Genomic DNA, 23,292 nt, shown 5'->3' on the forward strand with positions numbered 1-23,292 from the left:
GCTGCACTTAGTTCTTATGTAAGTCCTCACTATATCATCCATGGGATATGCTAAACCAGCTCCTGGCAATTTTCTTCTAATAGATAATATTGCAAATGGTATAAAATCCAGGAGGTACATCAGGTGATACAGGGAAAAGTTAAATTTCCCTCCCACCCCTGTTCCCCAGCCATCCAGTTTCCCCCTCAAAAGTTAACCTCTATTACAGTTTGTTGTGCATTCCTCTAAAGACAGTAAATGTGTTTATAGGTATATCCCCAAAAAATTCTTACACAGATACAGGCAAATTATACATGCTGTTCTGCATCTTGTTTTTTTTTCCTGATTAATAATGATATATAATAACCTTATATATAGAATTGCTTCATTTTATGAGGCTGAATAGTATTCCCTAATATGGAAGTCCCATAATTGACTTAGCCAAGCACCTGGTCGTGTATATTTGTTATTTTTCATCTTACACAACATATACACAGCATAGCTTTCATGTTCATGTATATCTTCAGAATATACACCTGCAAGTAAAATTTCTAAGTCAACTCAGATTTCCACATTCCCCTCCATAGAGAGGAACCAATTTACAAGCACAATACATGACCTACGAGCAACTTTTTTTTTTGAGAGGGGGTCTCACTATATTGCCCAGGCTAATCTTGAACTCCTGGGCTCAAGCAGTCCTCCCACCTTCACCTCCCAAGTATGGGATTACAGGCATGTGCCACCATATCCAACTCAGTAGTAACTTTTGTTTTGTTTTGTTTGAGACAGAATTTTGCTCTTTTGCCCAGGCTGGAGTGAAGTGGCACAATCTTGGCTCACTGCAACCTCCACCTCCCGGATTCAAGCAATTCTCCTGCCTCAGCCTCCTGAGTAGCTGGGATTACTGGTGTGCACCACCACTCCCAGCTAATTTTTTTTTTTTTTTTTTTTTTTTTGAGATGGAGTCTCACTCTTTTGCCCAGGCTGGAGTGCAGTGGCACAATCTCGGCTCACTGCAAGCTCTGCCTCCTGGGTTCATGCAATTCTCCTGCCTCAGCCTCCTGAGTAGCTGGGACTACAGGCACCCGCCACCATGCCTGGCTAATTTTTTGTATTTTTAGTAGAGATGGGGTTTCACCGTGTTAGCCAGGATGGTTTCGATCTCCTGACCTCGTGATCTGCCCACCCTGGCCTCCCAAAGTGCTGGGATTACAGGCGTGAGCCACCGTGCCCAGCCTAATTTTTGTATTTTTAGTAGAGACAGAGTTCTCCTATGTTGGCCAAGCTGGTCTCAAACTCCTGACCTCAAGTGATCCACCTGCCCCGGCCTCCTAAAATGCTAGGATTACAGGTGTCAGCCACCAGGCCTGGCCGCAACTTTTTAAAAATAGTGACAGGGTCTTGTTATGTTGGCCAGGGTAGCCTTGAACTCCTGGCCTCAAGCAATCATCCTGCCTTGTCCTCCCAAAGTGCTGCAATTACAGGCATGAGCCGCCACGCTCAGCCAACAGTAGCAGTTTTTAAGCATTAAGGAGTACACTGAGATGGGATCTTGCTTTGTTGGCCAGGCTGGTCTCAAACTCCCGGCCTCAAGCAATCCTCCCACTGCAGCCTCCCAAGTGGCTGGGACTGCAAGCATGAGCTGCCATGCCTGTGAGCTCTTTTTGAGACAGAGTTTCTCATTCCTGTTGCCCAAGCTGGAGTGTGGTGGCACGAACTTGGCTTACTGCAACCTCTGCCTCGCGGCGCTCAAGCAATTCTCCTGCCTCATCCTCCCAAGTAGCTGGGACCATAGGTGCACGCCACCGCACACAGCTAATTGTGTGTGTGTGTGTGTGTGTGTGTATGTGTTTTGTAGAGATAGGGTTTCCCTGTGTTGGCCAGGCTGATTTCAAACTCCTGAGCTCAAGTGATCTGCCAGCCTCAGCCTCTTAAAGTGCTGGGATTACAGGCATGAACCATTGTGCAGGGCCTGATTCTATCTCTCAAATATCTCTTGTATCTGCCTACCTCTCTGCATCTATATTGCCACTGCCCTAGTTAAAGTCTCCATAAACTCTTTTTTTTTTCTTTTTTTTTTTTTTTTTTTGAGACGGAGTCTCGCTGTGTCGCCCAGGCTGGAGTGCAGTGGCCGGATCTCAGCTCACTGCAAGCTCTGCCTCCCGGGTTTTTATGCCATTCTCCTGCCTCAGCCTCCCGAGTAGCCAGGACTACAGGCGCCCGCCACCTCGCCCGGCTAGTTTTTTGTATTGTTTAGTAGAGACGGGGTTTCACCGTGTTAGCCAGGATGGTCTCGAACTCCTGACCTCGTGATCCGCCCGTCTCGGCCTCCCAAAGTGCTGGGATTACAGGCTTGAGCCACCGCGCCCAGCCAAGTCTCCATAAACTCTTGCCTACATTTCCTCCCAGGCCTTTCTGCCTCTAATTTTCTCTTCAATCCATTCTCTATAATAAAGCTTATAATCTTTTAAAATAAATAAAGTGAACAAGTCGTTATCACATAAACCTTCCAAGGGCTCGCCATTATCCTCAAGATAAAGTTGTAAAGTCCTTCACACGCTTTACAGAGCACTGCCTGCCACATCTTGGGTGCTCCAACTCCTACCTAGTCTCTTGCTCCTCCCTGCCTCCATCTCTACATTCTATATATACTGAGCAACTTTGAATTGTCTGAATTCACCTACAGGTATTCTCTACACAGTGTTCTCTCCACCTAGAATACTCTCCACTCTCTTCCTTTCTCCGCCAACTTAGACATCATGCCTCCTAGAAAACTTCTGGAAACTCTCAAGTCTGAATCAAGACCTCCTTCCCCGTGCTCTCTGAGCCTGAGCCTTCTGTGCTTATCCCCTGCACTGTACTGTCATGACCTAGTTAGACCCACTGTACTCTTCATCTCCAAAGACAGGGAACTGTCTGAAGTACAGCCTGAAGAAGATACTGTATTTCATAGGAGAAAAAGAAAATGTGCTCTCCTGGGCAGCACGTATACTAAAATTGGAAAGGAAAATGTTTTGTGGCTGTATAAGCACATACGAGAATTATGATTGTCCAGAAGGGATACACTGTCTGTTTCCCAAAATATATTTGATCAAGGATTTTCTCTGAGGGTATTACAGACTTGTTTGCACAGGATGCAACTTCGGGAGACTCTTTTCTAAGAGATTTCCAACAATTATCAATTAAGAATATCCCCTCCCCTAAATCATTTACCTTAAGATTCTTATCTTTTTTTTTTTTTTTTTTTGAGACGGAGTCTCGCTCTGTCACCCAGGGTGGAGTGCAGTGGCCAGATCTCAGCTCACTGCAAGCTCCGCCTCCCGGGTTCACGCCATTCTCCTGCCTCAGCCTCCCAAGTAGCTGGGACTACAGGCGCCCACCACCTCGCCCGGCTAGTTTTTTGTATTTTTTTAGGAGAGACGGGGTTTCACCGTGTTAGCCAGGATAGTCTCCATCTCCTGACCTCGTGATCCGCCCGTCTCGGCCTCCCAAAGTGCTGGGATTACAGGCTTGAACCACCGCCCGGCCAAGATTCTTATCTTAATCTTTGAGGCACTCATCTTAAATTATAAAGATTTTTTATCTTAACATTTAGAATTTTTAACTTTTTAACAGAAAAAAAAATATTTTAATTTAAAAGATCTTAAAATCTTTCAGACTTTTATTGTAACTTAAAGATTTAGGGTAGTGTACAGACAAGTTTTTTATTTGAAAAAAAACCCTCACATTTGAAATAACTGATTCCCCTAAAATTTTAGGAGAAAAAGATGTTTTAACAGAATTAGGGCAGTCCAGGCTGGGCATGGTGGCTCACACCTGTAATCCTAGCACATTGGGAGGCCAAGGCAGGCAGATCACCTGAGGTCAGGAGTTCAAGACCAGCCTGGACAACATGACAAAACCCTGTCTCTACTAAAAATACAAAAATTAGCCAGGCATGGTGGTACATGCCTGTAATTCCAGCTACTCGGAAGGCTGAGGGAGGAGAATCACTTGAACCTAGGAGGCAGAGATTGCCATGAGCCGAGATTGTGCCATTGCACTCTAGCCTGGGCGACAAAGTGAGAATCTGTCTTAAAAAAAAAAAAAAAAAGAATGAGAGTTGTCCAGGAAATTGAGACTCAGAAGGCTGTCAGTCGGATACCAAGAATCCTATGAGTTAACAGAGATTGACAGATAGGACACTATCATTTGCTAGGCTGAAATTTCCTAACTTCTCTTTCTTGCTGGAACACATGATATTCAAAGTTCCAGAGTTGTTGTTGAGAGACTGCCTGTGCTTTCAGTGCAATTCAGGAAGGAAAGGAGAGCACAGCTACCCACATCATGCCTTTCTTTAAGTCACTGAGGGGCGCAACTCCAGAACAGATTTCCAAGTTTCCATTTTCACTGGGTTTTGATGCTGAAGATGTTTCTTCGGTATTTAATTTCTTCTGATATTGTAAAGTAAGAATAAATATATTTTATCCATAAGAAAGACTTTGAAATGACCCAAAAAGGCAATCATAAAAGAGGGATTAAACAAAAGCAAAGTAGTTTTTCTTTTTTTTTTTTTTCTTTTTTTTTAAGAATATGTCACTTAAATGCTCATAACATTTTGTAATTGTATTTTTTTTTCTTTTCTTTCTTTTTTTTGAGGCAGAGTCTCGCTGTGTCACCCAGGCCAGAGTGTAGTGGTGCAATCTCAGCTTACTGCAACCTCCACCTCCCGAGTTCAAGTGATTCTCCTGCCTCAGCCTCCAGAGTAGCTGGGATTACAGGCATGCACCACCATGCCCAGCTTTTTTTTTTCTTTTTTTTTTTTTTTTGGTACTTTTAGTAGAGACGGGTTTTGTCATGTTGTCCAAGCTAGTCTTAAACTCCTGACCTCAGGTGATCTGCCCACCTCAGCCTCCCAAAATGCTGGGATTACAGGCAGAAGCCACCACGACTGGCCTGTAATTATATTATAAGAAGGAATATTTTATCTTAGCCTCTTCCAGTTGCAAACCCAGACCACCAAATAAGTAAATAATTTTTAAAACCACCATTATCATCTGTGGGTCAGAGAACAAAACTGATAAAACACTGGAATTCAGAGATGTTGGCATGCACCTTACAGCAACTCTTCCTTTCCATTAAACTTGAAGGAGGGCCGGGTGTGGTGGCTCACACCTGTAATCCCAGCACTTTGGGAGACCGAGGTGGGTGGATCACCTGAGGTCAGGAGTTCGAGACCAGCCTGGCCAGCATGGTGAAACCCCGTCTCTACTAAAAATACAAAAATCAGCCAGGAGTGGTGGCGCATGCCTATAGTTACAACTATTCAGGAGACTGAGGCAGGAGAATTGCTCAAACCTGGAAGGTGGAGGTTGCAGTGAGCCAAGATCGTGCCACTGCACTCCAGCCTGGGCGATTGAGCTTGATTCCATCTGAAAAAAAATAATGAAAAAAAAGAATAAAGATGCAGTCTATAAAGCCTTATGTCAATTCATTATTCCCTCCTAGTTTGCCTTTCTTAAGGCTGTCCTAAAAATTCTTATTTTAGAAATATTTTAAAATTTGAAGACTTTGGACCCCATTCTCTCTATTTGCTTGACCTTGGGGTGAAAGAGCAAAAACTGCCTATTTGGAAGGCTGTTTCTCTGGGCCAGATAAGGACAAAGGCTAAAATTTGTTTTATTTTGTTTTAAAATCCCTCTAAAGCAGACACTAACAGTGGTGACAAAAGTTAGAAAGGATTAACTTAAACAGGCCAAGGATCTGTAAAGTACCCCTTAAACTTAAGCTTATCTAAGAAGAAAATTCTCTTTCCTGGGATTACAAGATTCAACTTGCAAAAACTTCTTGGCCCTTTTTAAGATCAATAAAAGATATCTACATCCCCCAAGAAAAGAAAGGTATTTTCATATTCAAAGGTCAACTTGGTCTGTCATATAATATTAACTGCAAGGTAACTATTTATTTACTTATTTTTGGAGATGGATTTTCGCTGTTGTCACCCAGGCTGGAATGCAATGGCATGATCATGTCTCACTGCAACCTCCGCCTCCCAGGTTCAAGCAATTCTCCTGCGTTAGCTTCCCAAGTAGCTGGGATTACAGGCATGTGTCACCATGCCTGGTCAAATTTTGTATTTTTAGTAGAGACAGGGTTTCATCATGCTGGTCAGGCTGGTCTCAAACTCCTGACCTCAGGTGATCCACCCACCTCGGCCTCCCAGAGTGCTGGGATTACAGGTGTGAGCCACCGCGCCCAGCCGGGGTAACAATTTATTCAGCACTTTCTATGTGCCCACCTGGACAATGTAAAACATTTTGTTTATTAACTCATTTAAATTGCCCAAGAGTACCTGGGTGCAGTTATTAAACTCATTTTATGAAAGAAGATACTGAATCTTAGAGAGGTTGAGTAATTTCCCTAAGGGACACAACAGCTCATAAAAGTGACACCGGGATTCATATATAGGCAGTCTGATTTGAGTTCATTCCCTTAGCAACTTCACTTTACCATCGCTTCCCCACGACACTTGTGCTAATACCAATCCCTGAAGCAGTGTAGTGTTTGAGGGTCGGCCAATCATTTTCCTGAATATCTGATCATCACACAAATCTGGTACATAATAATTATGGGTGAGACCAAGCATATAAAATGCCCTGAAAAACATCTGCCACATAGCAGGTTCTCTGTGAGAAGCCTCAGGCCCTTGCAGATACTGGGAGGGTCATGAACCCTTAGAAACAGTATACTAACTTTTGTGTGGATGTGCACATTTTCCGGGAGACAATCTGAAGCGCTGGATCAAAAATAAGTGCCACACAAAGGATCTAAATAGTTCTCCAAAGAACAAATGTCGAATAAACCCATGAAAAGATACTCAAAATCATTAGTCATAAGGGAAATGCAAAGCCATGTATTCTTCATACCGGCTAGGATGGCTATAATAAAAAAATCAGACAGTACAAAAAATAGGGAGAAACCAGAACTATCGTGGATTGCTGGTGATAATGTAAAATGATACCATTGCTTTGAAACAAACTCTGGCAGTTCCTCAAAAGGCCAAACACAAGAGTTATCATATGACCCAGAAATTCCACTCCTAGGTATTGCCTCAAAAGAAATGAAAACATATGTCTATACAAAAACTTGTATACAAATGTTCATACCAGCATTATTCATAATTGTCAAAAAGTAGAAACAACACAAATATCCATCAACTGATTAATGGACAAATAATATACAATGTAGCCACAGGAAAAAAGCGTCTGGACTCCAGGGGGCCCTGAGACTGACAGGGAGCTACCTAGAGACCGTGTGATGGCATTGCTCTGGAGACGGAGCTCACACTGAGTCCCACACACACTATGAATTCTAAGCAGCTACAGCAAGGTGCCATTTTTACAGCCTAGCCCCCACCAGATTGTATCCTGTCCTGGGTACCAACAGTCCCACATCTCCATATCCCGGGAGTCCCATTGATCTCCCCTGCCCACAGTCCACCTCCACTGTTTGCTGCTGCCTACCGGGCCAAACCATGAGCCATTGGCACTGACCCCACCATGCTCCGTATTGAGGTCACCACACATTTAAAAGTGCCCTGAGGAAAGCCAGCCTCATTTAAAGCCACAATCTGGAGCCAAGCTAGCTTTCCCATGCTGTCTGTTCACAGCTTCTGCCACTGAAACAACTCTGCCCTCCCCAGCAGCAGGGCCACAATGCAGCCACTGCCACCCCAACTCAAGCATTCCCCCACGGGCCTGGGGATCACCTCACCCCTCCTACCACAGCCAGTGGCCACATGCACCATGAGGGGCCTGAGGAGAAGCCCACCCTGTCCAACTCCATCCCACCCAGTGCTGGAGCACACCATCCAGGGGCCTAGGGATCACCTGCCCCAACCACCACAGTTGGCACCTGAGCACTCCTCCCAGAAGCCTGAGAATGGGCTCACCCAACCTGCCACCACCCACCAGTGCTGGCACCCACACACACCACCTGCAGGCCTGGGGAGTGACCCACCTAGCCCATCATAGCCACTTCCAACACCATCATGGATCACTCGGGAACCAGAGGATTGTCTGACTACTGCTACTGTCGTGACTCACCACACCCACTGTCCAAGGGCTCAAGGACACACCTACCTGCCCATCCCACCACTGCCACTGCCAGCACCCAAGAAAGTCACCTGCAGGCCCAAGACTCAGCACACCTGGCCCACTAACATCAGTGCCAGCATATGCCACCCAGGGGCCCAAGGACTGGCACATTCAGCTCACTGCTATCACCACTGGGGCTCAAGGACTGGCCCATCTTATGTCCCCATCTCCAGCAAAACCTCACCACAGCCTCCACAAACAATCACACCTGAAGCCACTGAGCAAATCTCAGACACTACTGACACTGTTTACAGCTGAAGAAATTATAGCGAGACTATACTACTTCACACACCCAGAATCAAAGCCAAAGTGCCCAACCTAAACACCACCAAATAAACATCTTCAGAATACAATCCTCCCCTGTGCAAGCAAGTTCAAAAGACTGGAAGAAGCAATGGTTATGCCAGATGCACAGATATCAATGTAAGGACACAAGAAACATGAAAAAGCAAGGAAAAATTATACCTCCTAAGGAACATAATAATTCTCCAGCAATATATTTCAGGGAAGAAATTCATAAAATCGATGAAAAATAATTCAAAGTAATGACATTAAAGAAGTTCAACCAGGTGTGGTGGCTCATTCCTATAATCTTAGCTACTTGCAAAGCTGATGCAGGAGGATCACTCGACCTCAGGAGTTCAGGAGTTCAATCTGCCATTGAGCTATGATTGTACCACTGGAATCCAGCCTGGGCAACAGAGTGAAACCTCATCTCAAAAAAATTTCTTTTTAATTTTAAAAAGGTTTTATTTAAAAAGCTCAGTGAGATACAAGAGAACTTGGAAATACAATACAAAGAAATCAGAAATTTCAAGAAACAAATGAAAAATTGACCAAAGATGTAAATATCATTAAAAAAGAACCAAAAGAAATTCTAGAATTAAAGAATTCTCTGAATGAAGTACAAAATATATTAGAAAGCTTCAACAATAGACTCAATCAAGCAGAAAGAATTTGAGAACTTGAAAACAAGTGTGATGAAATAACCCAGTTAATGTGGTGTAATGATTTAAATACATATATATGCATATGATTTATATATATGATTTATATACATATATATAAAACAAGGAACCATTTTATATATATATATATATAAAAATAAAGGAACCATGGATATATATAGGGTTTTACCCATGGTTCCTTCTTAATAACTCCCATATCCTTTCTTTGAGTCTTTTGTTATAATGTCAGGTGTGTTAGGCCTCAGGGGAAGGTCTGAGGAAACAGAATCTCTCTCCTGCCTTTCTTCTCCAATGCAGGATTCTAATCTTTCTGCTCCTTTCTGATTGTGGGCCTTAAGACCTTTCCCAGAGAGGGCCACACCCTATGCCCTGGGAGAAGAAATTCTGACATCATGAAGCTTCCATAAAAACTCAAGAGGACAAGGTTTGGTGAGCTCCTGGATAGCTGAACACATAGAGGTTCTAAAGGGTAATATGCCCAGGGAGGGCATGGAAGCCGTGCACCCCTTACCCCATACCTAGCCCTGTGCATCTCTTCATCTATATCCTTTATAGTGTCCTCTATAATTAACCAGCAAATGTGTTTCCCTAAGTTCTGTGAGCCACTCCAGCAAATTAATCAAATCCAAAGAGGAGGTCATGGGAACCCCAACTTGAAGACAGTCAGTTAGAATTTCCATCCGAAGGAGGCAGGTGTAGTCTTGGGAATGAGTCCCTAATTTGTGTGATCTGGCACTATCTTCAGGTAGATGGTGTCAGAACTGAATTGGAAGACACCTACCTGGTGTCTGCTGCTTGATGTGTGGGGAAAACTTCCACACACATATTTGTCACAGAAGTCCTCTGTGTTGATTGTCGCAGTGTAAAAGTAGAGGAGAAATGAGGATTTTTCCTGACGCAGACAAAAATAAAGAAAAAATAATTTAAAAGAATAAACAAAGTCTACGTGATATATAATGCACCATAAAGAAGCCAAATATTCAAATTTTTGGTGCTCTGAAAAGTGAAGAGAACACAAAAGGAACGGAACACCTATTTAATTAAATAATAACTGAAAACTTCCCAGATCTAGCAAGAGATTTAGACATCCGGAAACAGGAAGATCCGAGATTGCCAAAAAGATACAATTCAAAAAGATCTTTTCCAGAGCACATTATAGTCAAACTGAGAGAATTCTAAATTCTAAAAACAGCAAAAGAAAAATGTCCAGTGATTTACACTGGAACCCCCATCAGACTAACAGCAAATTGCTCAACAGAAACTTTACAAGCCAGGAGAAAATGAACTGATATATTCAAAATACCAAAAAAAAAAAAAAAGAAAAAAAAGCATTGCCATCCAACGATACTATTCCTAGCAATGTTATCCTTCATAAATAAATGAGAAGTGAAGTCTTTCCTAGATAAGCAAAAGCTGAAGAAATTCATCACCACTAAACAAGCCCTATAAGAAATGTTTAAGCAAGTCATGCACATAGAAGCAAAAAGACAATATCTACCATCATGAAAATACACAAAAGTATAAAACCCACTAATAGGGCAAACACACAAATAAGAAAGTCAAAGTGCTTAAATGTTACCACTACAGAATACTACCAAACCACAATGATAAACAATAAGAGAGAAAGAAAAGAACTAAGGATATGCAAAATAAGCAGACATCAATTAATAAAATGACAAGAATAAGTGCTCCCAGATCAATAATAACCGTGAAAGTAAATGGATTAAATTTTCCACTTAAAACATACAGATAGGCTGAATGGATTGGAAAAAAACAATGACCCTGGCCGAGCGTGGTGGCTTGCACCTGTAATCCTAGCACTTTGGGAGGTCCAAATGGGTGGATCACTTGAGGCCAGGAGTTCAAGACCAGCCTGGTCAACATAGCGAGACCCCATCTCTATAAAAAAATTTTTGTTAATTAAAAAAAAGACACAACTATATCCTACCTGTAAGAAATTCATCTCACCTATAAAGACAGATATAGACTGAAAGTAAAGGAGTGGAAAAATATATTCCATGCAAACAGAAACCAAACGTGAGCATAAATAACTATCCTTATATCAGATGAAACAAACTTTAAGTTAAAAAAAAAGTTAAAAGAGACAAAAAGGTCATTATATAATTATAATTATATAAGGCAATCAATTCAGCAAGAAAGTGTAACAATTCTACACATATATGCACCCAACAAAGCATGCACCCCAATATATAAAGCAAATATTATTTGATCAAAAGGGTCAAAGAGACTCCAACACAGTAACGGTTGGGGACTTCAGCACCCCACTCTGAGCATTAGACAGATTATCTAAACAGAAAATTTAAATTACCCTTAAACCGTACTTTAGACCAAATGGATCTAATAGATATTGACAGAATATCTCATCCAACAGCTCCAGAATACACATTTTTATCAGCATGTGGGACATTCTCCAGGACAGACTATATGGTAAAACACAAAACACATCTCAACTAATTCTAAAAAATCAAAATCACATCATGTATCTTCTCAGACCACAGATAAAACTAGAAATCAATAATAAGAGGAACTTTGGAAACTGTACAAAAGTATTCTTATAGCTATAGTAACCAAAACAGCATGCTATTGGTATAAAAAGACACATAGACCAATGGAACAAAATAGAGAACACAGAAGTAATTCCACATTTTTACAGCTAACTGAATTTTGACAAAGGCATCAAGAACATACATTGGTTACAGGACACCCTCTTCAATAAATCATGCTGGGAAAACTGGATATTTATATGCAGAAGAATGAAACTGAACTCCTATCTCTCACCATATACAAAAATCAACTCAAGATGCATTAAAAACTTAAATGGAAGACTTCAACTATAAAAATACTAGAAGGAAATATAAGGGAAATGCTTCAGGACATTGATCAAGGCAAAGATTTTGCAGTTAAGACCTCATAAGCACAGACAACAAAAACAAAAGTACACAAATGATTCAGTGCTTCTTATTGGTTGGTTAAAAAGAAAAAAGAGAAACAAAAATACACAAATGAGACCATACTAAACTAAAAAGTTTCTGCACAGTGAAGGAAACAATCAACAAAATGAAGTGACAATCTGTTGAGTTGGAGAAAATATTTGCAAACTATTTATTCAACACGATACTAATATCCAGAACATAAAAAGAACTCAAACAACTCAACAGTAAAAACAAAACAAATAAGCCCATTGAAGAGTGGGCAAAGGACATGAATCAACATTTCTCAAAAGGATACATACAAACAGCCAACATGCGTATGAAAATATGCTCAACATCACTAATTATCAGTAAAATGCAAATCAAAACCACAATGGGATATCATCTCGCTCCAGTTAAAATTGTTATTATAAAGAAGACAAAAAATAACAAATACTGGCAAGGATGCAGAGAAAGGGGACCTTCGTACACTGTTGATAGAAATGTAATTCCTTATGTTATGGAAAACAGTAATGGAGGTTCCTCAAAAAAACTAAAAGTGGAATTACCATTCAATCCTGCAATCCCACTACTGAGTATTCATCCAGCTGAAAGCAGATTCAACCACCTATTCGAAGTGTAAGACAAAGCCCTCTACAAAGGAGTCTGTATGAGAATCTTTTTCCGTTTTTGTTTTAATTGTGGTAAAATATACAATGTAAAATTTGCCATCCTCACCATTTTTAAGGGTGTAGCTCAGTTTTGCTAAGTATATTCACATTGTTGTGCAACCAATCTCCAGAACCTTTTCATCTCGAAAAATTGAAACTCTATACCCATTAAACAACTAAACATTTCCCCTCCCCTAGCCCTGCCAACTATAATTCCATTCTTTGTTTGTATGAATTTGATTTCTATAGATGCCTCATAAGTGGAATCATACAGTATTTATCTTTTTGTGATTGGTTTATTTCACTTAGCATTATGTCCTCAAGGTTCATCCATGTTGTAGCATGTGTCAGAATTTCCCTCCAATTTTAAAACTGAATAATATTCCCTTGTGTATATGTGCCATATTTTGTTTATCCATTCAGAAAATCTATTTCTATATCAGTGGTATTGTTCTGTTGATCTGGTGGCACACCAGGTATTTAGCTCAATTTTTAATTATTGTGATTTTATACCAAGAGAAAAAGAGATGTGATTGTATATTTGCACTCTAGGAAAGGAAAAACAAATTAAAGCTGAAACTGAGCTCAGTTTCATCAAGAAGCATCTCACTATCCCTTTCTATCTCAAAAATAAAAGTTTTGTTCACTGTATATTCCCAGATTCTGGAACACAGCTTGGCACATAACACTCAGTCAGTATTTATGACTGATCATGAAGAGAAAATGCTATACCTATAATCTCGATCACTCCAGTTCATCTGAACATACTATTCAAGAAAGCACTAATGTGTATTGACATGGAAAAATCTCCAGGAACTACTGTTAAGTGAAACAAGTTACAGATCAATATATACAATATGATTCAATTTATGTAAAAACACATGCAAAGCCAGGCATGGTGTCATGTGCCTGTAATCCCAGATACTTGAGAGGTTGAGGTAGGAGGATCCTTTGAGCTCAGGAGTTCAAGACTAGTGTGAGCAACATAGTGAGATTCCATCTCAATAAAATAAAATTAAATTAAAATAAATAGACCAGGTGTAGTGGCTCATGCCTGTAATCCCAGCACTTTCGAAGGCCGAGGCAGGTGGATCACCTGAGGTTGGGAGTTCAAGACCATCCTGACCAACATGGAGAAACCCTGTCTCTACTAAAGTACAAAATTAGCCAGGCATGGTGGCACATGCCTGTAATCCCAGCTACTCAGGAGGCTGAGGCAGGAGAATCGCTTGAACCTGGAAGGCAGAGGTTGCGGTGAGCCAAGATTGTGCCATTGCACTCCAGCCTGGGCAATAAGAGTGAAACTCCATCTCAAAAAATAAAGTAAGTAAATGAATAAAAGCACATGCACAAATCAAAATAATAATTACATATGTATGGCTGGGCGTGGTGGCTCACGCCTGTAATCCCAGCACTCTGGGAGGCCGAGGCGGGCAGATCACGAGGTCAGGAGATCTAGACTATCCTGGATAACAGGGTGAAACCCCATCTCTACTAAAAATACAAAAAAATGAGCCAGGCGTGGTGGTGGGCGCCTATAGTCCCAGCTATTTGGGAGGCTGAGGCAGGAGAATGGCATGAATCCAGGAGACAGAGCTTGCAGTGAGCTGAGATCGCGCCACTGCACTCCAGCCTGGGCGACAGAGCAAGACTCCATCTCAAAAATAAATACATACATACATATATACATATGTATATAAAAGCACATCTAAATAATATGTTCCAAATCAACAGTTTGATTACCTCTGGGTCAGAGGGGGAGTGGTTGAGGGGTAGAAAGGGAACTTTCTATTTGTAGTATTTGAATTATTTACAAGAAGAAATTATTTTTATATTGTTAGTGACAAAGCTTTTAAGGGAAAAACATCTGGACAATTATTTTCTGTGATACAGAATCAAGGAAAAAATATATTCAATTCTGTTTACCTTACATGTACCTTTTCTTAGAAAGCTACTGGAGAATGTGCTCCATCAAAATGACAGAAGAAATCAAAAAAGACGGCCGGGCGCGGTGGCTCAAGCCTGTAATCCCAGCACTTTGGGAGGCCGAGACGGGCGGATCACGAGGTCAGGAGATCAAGACCATCCTGGCTAACCCGGTGAAACCCCGTCTCTAGTAAAAAAATACAAAAAAATAGCCGGGCGAGGTGGCGGGCGTCTGTAGTCCCAGCTACTCGGGAGGCTGAGGCAGGAGAATAGCATAAACCCGGGAGGCGGAGCTTGCAGTGAGCCGAGATCTGGCCACTGCACACCAGTCTCGGCAACAAAGCGAGACTCCGTCTCAAAAAAAAAAAAAAAAAAAGACTAAGGTGTGGGATACAGGAAACAGGAGCCAGCATAACAGAGATGCAAAGTGAATCAATCCCCAAATGATGGTGAAAAGAGGGCCCAAGGTAATAGCTATACATCAAACATCAAGAGCAATCAGTCTGGACTGGCAAAGCAGGTAAGAAAGCTGTGCTAGAAATAAAATTGATTAAAATAACTGTTGCATTGGACATCTTGAGGGAAGATTTAGACAACTGGCAAAGAACTTGTGGTTCAATTGGTGAAAACTTTGCAAACACAGAGAGACAACTCTGGAAAAAACAAAAAAAAAACAAAAAACAAAACAAAACAAAACAAACAAGGAAGGAAGCTCTTAATAGCACGTAGGCAGGCATAATAATGTTGACCTAACTAAATATTGACCTAACCAAAAATTAGGAGATAACTATATTCAGAAGATCTATGGAAGGAACAGGTAGGATACATGCAAGTGATAGTGGCAAGAAAGCAGAAAAGAGTTAAATCCACACATTTCATGCAGGAAAGCCAATGCATGATGACTAAACCTGAAAAACCAAGAAGGAGCAATTATAAGGAATATCTAGAGATACAGACTAATAGTAACTAGTTAAAAGAGATGAACATGATTATTTCTCTTAAAAAGCAGGAAATGATGGAGAGTTCTACTCTTTTTAGATATTAACCCTATGGAATCAATTGATTCTGAACAATGAGAACGTAAAACTTCAATAAAACTAAGAAGTAAAGAAAAAAAAGGCACTACTGAGACTGACATCATAATATCTTACCTAACAGTGATGGATTTTACAGAAAATAGTTGCCATGTAGACTTCTGATGTGTCACAAAGAAACAACTGAGTTACAGGTAGGATGGTCACTTTCAGTTCCAGCATGGTATGATTCTACCAGAAATATAATGAAAATCACTCAGATTATTTGGGCTGTTTATACTGAAAACTCATGATTTAAAAACACATTGAGGCCAGGCATGGTGGCTCCAGCCCGTAATCTTAGCACTTTGTGAGGCCAAAGAGGATTGCTTGAGCCCAGGAGTTCAAGACCAGACTGGGCACCACAGCGAGACCCTGTCTCAAAAAAATAAAATAAAATAAAAAGTGAGAAATTTGAAAAAGAAGGAAAAAGAGAGAAGCCATATTTCAGGCACAGTATTTACCAAATGCTTGATAGTTTTGGCATAGATGTGCTATCCAAAAAATTAGCTATGATAGAGAATTGTAAATAGGCAAGACCAAAATTTGTGGCAAATTTCAACATATTACACGATCCTTTCCCTTCTCCTCTGGTATAATCATCTCAAATGCTATTCATGCCCTTGTCTATCAAGACAAGTGTAATACTACCAAAGGGTACTGGTCTCCAGTTTTGGCTCAAAAAAACAAAACTTATGCGAACTCCTACCCTAGATGGTCACCACTCCTGGTGGGAAACACAAGAAACAACCAGATTCTTAAAGTCAAGCCCAGATTCCAGTCTGACCAAAAGAGCTAATGCTTTATCAGTCCTATAAGAATCCAAAGCAGATGACAGTGAAACATCAAAATCCGCACACAGGGGGAAAGAAATTGAATAACTCGTTTCCCACTTTAACAATTAAAGGTGATCATTTCTCCCTAGAACAAATAATCACAATGATGTGTATGACTAGAATATCCATTTTCTCAGTGTCTTTTTTTTTTCTCTCTCTCTCTCTCTCTTTTTCTTTTTTACGTTTTCAGTGTCTTAAAGCACTGACCTGAGCTCAAATCTCAAATCTGTTTTTCTCCTTTGGCTTCATTTTCCTCACCTGTAAACCGGCGGGGATAGGAGAGAAAGATACTTGGACTTTACAGGATTACTGCCAGGATGAAATAGTTAAGAATCCCAAACTCTTACAACCTGCTAAATATGTCAGGCATTATTCTCTAAGTGCAAATGGCACATAGCATTTCATTTCATCTTGAAACTACAAATCGTATTATCCCATTTTCCAGGTGAGAAAGCCGAAGCACAGCTGTTAACTCGCCCAAGATCACAGGTAGTGATGCAGCTGGGATGCTAACTCAGGCTACCTAGCTCCAGAGCATGTGCTAACTCAGGCTACCTAGCTCCAGAGCAGGTTGAAATGAGCTAACGTTTGCTAAGCGGCCTGTACTATTCCTGAAATACAATGTGCTCAATGATACTTATTTTTCATACACAGTGTGAGAAAGTCCACACAAAATAGGCGAGACCGAGGAATGACCAGGATCTCCACTACTCTCCCAAGCGTTGCCAGCCCTCTCCCAGCGGCCAGGAGCACCCTCCCTCTCCAAGCCCCCAGAACTTCCTGTTGCGCCGCATGCCAGCAGTGGAGAGGAGCCAGCGCGGACTCCTGCGGTTGCAAGTTCGGGCGGCGCCGCGTTGGGGAAGGAAGCGGACTGCAGCGGGGCGGGCGTTTACCGTAACCGGCGCTGTCATCGCTCCGGGACTCCGGCACTGGGCGCACCAGGGCGCACGGGGGCGCACGGGGACGCGCAGGGGCGCGGAGGGACGGCGGTCGGGGCACTTCTCCAGCCGCCTCGGAAATCCGCGACCCCCAGCTCGTCAGCGTCCCAGTCTGCGATCCGTGCCCCTGGCTGCTCAGAAATGCGCCTTCTTTCCTCCGGGTTCTCAGCTCAAGCCACCTCCGAACTCCTCTCCCGCCGGCCCGAAGCGGAACCACAGAGCTGCCTCCTCTCCCGGGGTGTTTCCCACCACCCCAAGCTGAAGCCCCGACCCCCCGCTAGGTTTCCGCTCTGACACCACCTCCGCTATGGCCGCATCCCAGCTCTTGAAACCGCGGCTGCGGGACCTGCCCTGTACCTTAGATAGGATAATCATCTTTGGGTGGAGACCAGACAACTTGAACGCCGGTATTTCGTAAATCCTAGCTATTCTAGATCCTCGTTAGATGTAATGTCCCTGGCCCCACCCACTTCTATCTAAGGCCGGGGGCGCAGATCTAGTGAATCACCTAAGGTCCTTGTTCCCCTCCAGTCGAGCAGCCTGAGCTTACCTGCCAGCGCTCCAAGACAGGTTGTTCTTTCATCTTTGATTTGCAGGCCCTGCTCCCAAAGCCCTGTCTGAGCTTTTAACTGTGGAGGCAGAAGCTCTGGGCTCCACCTCCACACGCTGCCTTTTACAGCCCAGTGGATTTGTCACAATACCTTTTGGCTTCAGTTACCTAACTGCCTAGAAAAGAAGGTGACTCCCACCTTCCTTCGATAAAAGAAGAATAATGAGGATCAAATGGAATGGCAACTGTCATCACAGACATCCTTCGTGGTAATGTATTGTTATTGTTGAGTCAGTGTGGGGCGTGAGGATATCAGAGATTTAAGCTAACGCACTGCTTTTACTACCAGTAACTTATTGGGCATGTCAAGCCTCAGTTTATTTATCTATGCAATGGGAATAATAGGGACAAAAATCCAGTTCCCTCACAAGGTTACACTGAACAAAGGAAATCACTTAATGTGCTTCATGTGTGACATACAAATGTTTTCTTATTTGTTTTGTTGTTGTTGTTGTTAATTCCTCTGGATAGGCAGTCTTTCTTTCTTTCTCTCATTCTCTCTTTCTTTCTTTCTTCTTTTTTTAGAGACAGGGTCTTGCTCTGTCGCCCCGGAGTGCAGTGGCAGGATCATGGCTCACTGCATCCTTGAGCTCCCAGGCTCAAGTGATCCTTCCACTTCAGGCTCCAGAGAGTAGCTGGGACTACAGGCACACACCACAGTGCCTGGCTAATTTTATTTATTTATTTAAGAAATGGGGTCTCACTATGTTGCCCAGGCTGGTCTCAAACTCCCGGACTCAAGCGATCTTCGTGCCTCAGCCTTCCAGAGTGCTAGGATTATAGGCATAAGCCACCATGCCTGGGCTAGGCAGTCTTGATTAAGGCTGTAGTCAGTGATTTGGGGTGGATCCCAGTGTGTTGGCAGAGGTGGCACAAAGCACATAGGCAATATGATGCTCACATTATTACAAGTGTAATTAACAATGCTAGTCATTCATCCCTGACAACCGACTTAAAATTAGGGACACCTACTCATTTAGTTTATTACGAATTTTTGCCTGGTGAACTCACATTTGCAGACAGTTTACAGGTTTTTTTCCCTCATTTCTCAATGTGGTTTTAATGAGCATTTCTTTGTTTATTGGAAAACTGTAATCTCTCATATCCGTATTGGCATTTTTTGTTGTTTTTCTTTTTGTTGTTGTTGCTGTCGTTACTGAGCCAGGGTCTCGCTCTGTCACCCAGGCTGGAGTGCAGTGGCACTATGTCGGCTCACTGCAACCTCCACCTCCTGGGCTCAAGCAGTCCTCCAGCCTCAGCCCCCACAAGTAGCTGGGACTACAGATGCAAGCCACTACACCTGGCTAATTTTTGTAATTTTTGTAGATACAGGGTTTCACCATGTTGTCCAGGCTGGTCTCGAACTTCTGAACTCAAGCAATCGACCCACTTCAGCCTCCCTAAGTGCTGGGATTACAGGCCATGGCCATTTGTTGTTCTTCTAGAAACATACTTAATCTCCTTTCCTCTCCTTAACCCATCTCCTTTAAAGAGTTAATCTGTAAACAGTTAACGGGTTCTGAAAGCGCTTCTAAGGTAAGTAAATCCTTCTCAATCTATGTCTTCTATACAATTTCTTTGTTAGGTCTCTTACAGGGCCGGGGTCAGGGAGTTCTCAGAAATCTGCAGACACACCAAGAAGACAAGCCATTTGGAACCCAAGATTCCTGAGAAGTCTACCATCTTCTAGTTTACCATCTTTGGTAAATCTACATGTTAGGATGATCATTTATTCTTTTCAGATCAAGCTTCAAGGCATTTACTGCGTGAAATACAAGGGCAATTCGAAGTGCTTAAGACCTTGGATGTGCTAGTTTACAAGCTGCCTTTGGTTCCCAAGCTGTATTAGAAACATCTCAGGCATTTGTCAAAAGTGCAGATTCCCAGGCTCCAACCACCCTACCCAGCTCTCTTGTATCAGGATTTCTAGGGTGGGGCCCAGGAATCTGTATCTTTCACAAGCACTTTAATCGATTGTCAAACTTGTATATAAAACTCTTCTCATCCAGGCATGGTGGCTCATGCCTGTAATCCCGGCATTTAGGGAGGCCGAGGCAGGAGAATCACTTGAACTCATGATTTCAAGACCAGCCCGGGCAACATGGCAAAACCCCATCTCTACAAAAAAATACAAAAATTATCCAGGCGTGGTGGCTCACACTTGTGGTCCCAGCTACTTGGATGGCTGAGGTGAGAGGATTGCTTGAGGAGGTCGGGGCTGCAGTGAGCTATGATGGCACCACTGCACTCCAGACTGGGCAACAGAGTAAGACCATATCTCAAAAAATAAATAAATAAAAATAAAACTATTCTGGGCACAAACACACCTATGCCCAGGGTAGCTGTGAAAATTAAATTTTAAAATATTCATTAGTAGTCTAGTGTGGTTTGATTCAGGCCAGCAAATATTTCCTGAACATAGACTGTTTGTCAGGCATCATGCTGGGCACCAGGAAAACAAAGATGAATAAGGCATTGTCCAGTCCACAAGGAGCTCAAGTTTATAAGAGGAAGATGAACAATCAAAAATGAAACTGGGAAGAGGCGGAGCAAGAAGGTGGAATAGAAGGCCCCGATCATCCCCTTTGCAGGAACACCAAATTCAGTAACTATGTGCACACAAAAAAAGCACCTTTCTAAGAACCAAAAATCAGGTGAGCACTCACAGTACCTGGTTTTAACTTCATATCACTGGAAGAGTTACTGAAGAGGTAGAAAAGACAGTCTTTTTTATTTTTAACTTTTATTTTAGGTTCAGGGGTACAGTGCAGGTTTGTTTTATAGGTAAAGTCATGTCATGGGGGTTTATTGTACAGATTATTTCGTCATCCAGGTACTAAGCCTAGTACCCAATAGTACTTTTTTGTATCTCCAAATCAACAGTTTGAGTACCTCTGGGTCAGAGGTATCAATAGTTATTTTTTCTGATCCTCTCCCTCATCCCACCTTCCACTCTCAAGGCGGCCCTAGTGTCTGTTCTTCCCTCTTTGTGTCCATGTGTTCTCATCATTTAGCTCACAATGAGCTTGTAAGTGAGGACATGCAGTATTTGGCTTTCTGTTCCTGCAATTGCTAAGGATAATGGCCTCCAGCTCCATCCATTTCTTGCAAAATATACGATCTTGTTCTTTTTTATGGCTGCATAGTATTCCATGGTATATATGTACCACATTTTTTTAATCCAATCTGCCATTGATGAGATTTAGGTTGATTCTATGTCTTTGCTGTTGCGAATAATGCTGGAGTGAACATGCATGTGCATGTGCCTTTATGGTACAACAATTTATGTTTCTTGGAGTATATACCCAGTAATGGGATTACTGGTTTAGTAGTTGTTCTGTTTTTAGCTCTTTGAGGAACCACCACACTGCTTTCCACAATGGTTGAACTAATTTACACTCCCACCAACAGTCTATAAGAGGAAAGACAGTATTGAGTTGCAGATGCCACCCCTTCCCCACCCATCCACAGCAGCCACTTGGCATGGAGAAATCTGTGTGATTGGGAGAGGGAGAAAGCAGTGGTTGTGAGGCTTTGCATTGAACTCAGTGCTGCCTTGTCACAGCAGAAAGCAAAACGAGGCTGAACTCAGCCAACGCCTGCCCACTGAGAGAACATTTAGACCAGCTCTAGATAGAGAGGAATCATCCATCCGAGTAGTCAGAACTCAAGTTCCAGCAAGCCTCGCCACACCACAGACTGGAGTGCTCTGAGGCTCCAAATATTCTTGAAAGGCAGTTTAGGCCTCAGGAACTGTAAATCCTACTGCTGAGCTGGGCTCAGCAACCAAGTGGACCTGGGGGGTGTGTCACCTACTGAGACACAAGGTAGGACAGCTAAGGGGGGTGCTTGCGCCACCCCTCCCCCAACCCCAGGCAACACAGCTCCTGCCAAAAGAGACTTCCTTCTTCCACTTGAGGAGAGGAGAAGGAAGAGTAAAGAGGGCTTTGTCTTGCCCTCTTTAGTCTAGTCTCTAGCTGCCAGACAGCATCTCTGGACCCACCCAAGGCCTGGGGGAATTCACCACCCTGAAAGGAAGGACACAACCCTGGCTGGCTTCACCACCACCTTTACCCAGGACCATGAGTAAACGTAAGCCGTAGCCAGGTAGTGGTTACACTGGGCCTTGGGCAAGACCCAGTGCTGTGCTGGCTTCAGGTCTGACCCAGAGCAGTCCCAGTGGTGGTGGCCATAGGAGTGCTTACATCACCCCACCCCGAGCTCCAGGTAGCTCAGCACAGAGATAGAGAGACTCCCTCTGTTTGGGAGAAAGTAAGGGAAGGTAACAGGAGACTCTGCCTGGTAATCCAGAGAATTCTAGATCTTATCCAAGATTGCCAAGGCAGTAATGTTAGGAGTCTGCAAGAACTATAGCATTACTGGGCTTTGGGTGCCCCCTAATGCAAATACAGCTTAGATTATAACACCCAAATCCTTCTGAATATCTGGAAAGCCTCCCCAATGACAAATGCAAACAAGCCCAGACTGTGAAGACTACAATAAATACCTAACTCTTCAATGCCCAGACACTGACAAATATCATCCACAGGCATCAAGACCATTCAGGAAAACATGACCTCACCAAAATAACTAAGGCTCCAGCGACCAATCCTGGGAAAACAGAGATATGTGACCTTTCAGACAGAGAATTCAAAATAGCTGTTCTGAGAAACCCAAAGATATTCAAGACGATACAGAGAAGTAATTTAGAATTCTGTCACATAAACTTAACAAAGAGATTGAAATAATTTTTGAAAAATCATGGAGTGCAGTAGCTCATTCCTGTAATCCTAACACTTCGAGATGCCAAGATGGGCAGATTGCTTGAGCTCAGGAGTTCGAGACTAGCCTGGGCAACATAACAAAACCCTGTTTCTACAATAAATATAAGAAATTAGCCAGGCATAGTGTGCATGCCTGTAGTCCCAGCTACCTAGGAGGCTGAGGTGGGATATCACCTGACCCTGGGAAGTGAAGGCTGCAGTGAGCTATGATCACACCACTGCACTCCAGCCTGAATGACAACATGAGACCTTGTCTCAAAAAAAAAAAAAAGCAGAAATTGTGGAGTTGAAAATGCAATTGACATACTGAAGAATACTGAAAATCTTGATTTCTTTATTCTTTAACAAACTATCATACCTGTTCAAAATTATAATCTCTTACTTTAAAAGTTACCAAAAATGGGTCGGGCACGGTGGCTCATGCCTGTAATCCCAGCACTTT

General features: G+C 42.5%; 1 protein-coding gene across 9 annotated transcripts in view; it reads right to left on the bottom strand.

Annotated features, from left to right (window-relative positions):
- Nucleotides 1-23,292, bottom strand: part of TRPM6 (transient receptor potential cation channel subfamily M member 6) — a 183,377-nt gene that overhangs the window by 145,218 nt on the left and 14,867 nt on the right. For 5 of the 9 annotated variants that reach the window (XM_005581940.5, XM_074017664.1, XM_074017662.1 and 2 more), the window contains exon 1: nt 18,007-18,057. The exons of 3 other annotated variants lie outside the window; for them this stretch is intronic. In XM_005581940.5, the coding sequence (XP_005581997.3) occupies nt 18,007-18,039 (33 nt within the window). In that variant the 5' untranslated portion in view covers nt 18,040-18,057. Of the gene's footprint in view, nt 1-17,411; nt 17,450-18,006; nt 18,058-23,292 lie in introns of those variants that run through there. One more of the 9 variants, XM_005581941.5, reaches the window with a different exon arrangement.

The sequence above is a fragment of the Macaca fascicularis genome, chromosome 15 (genome assembly GCF_037993035.2).
Source record: "Macaca fascicularis isolate 582-1 chromosome 15, T2T-MFA8v1.1".
Classification (NCBI taxonomy): domain Eukaryota; kingdom Metazoa; phylum Chordata; class Mammalia; order Primates; family Cercopithecidae; genus Macaca; species Macaca fascicularis.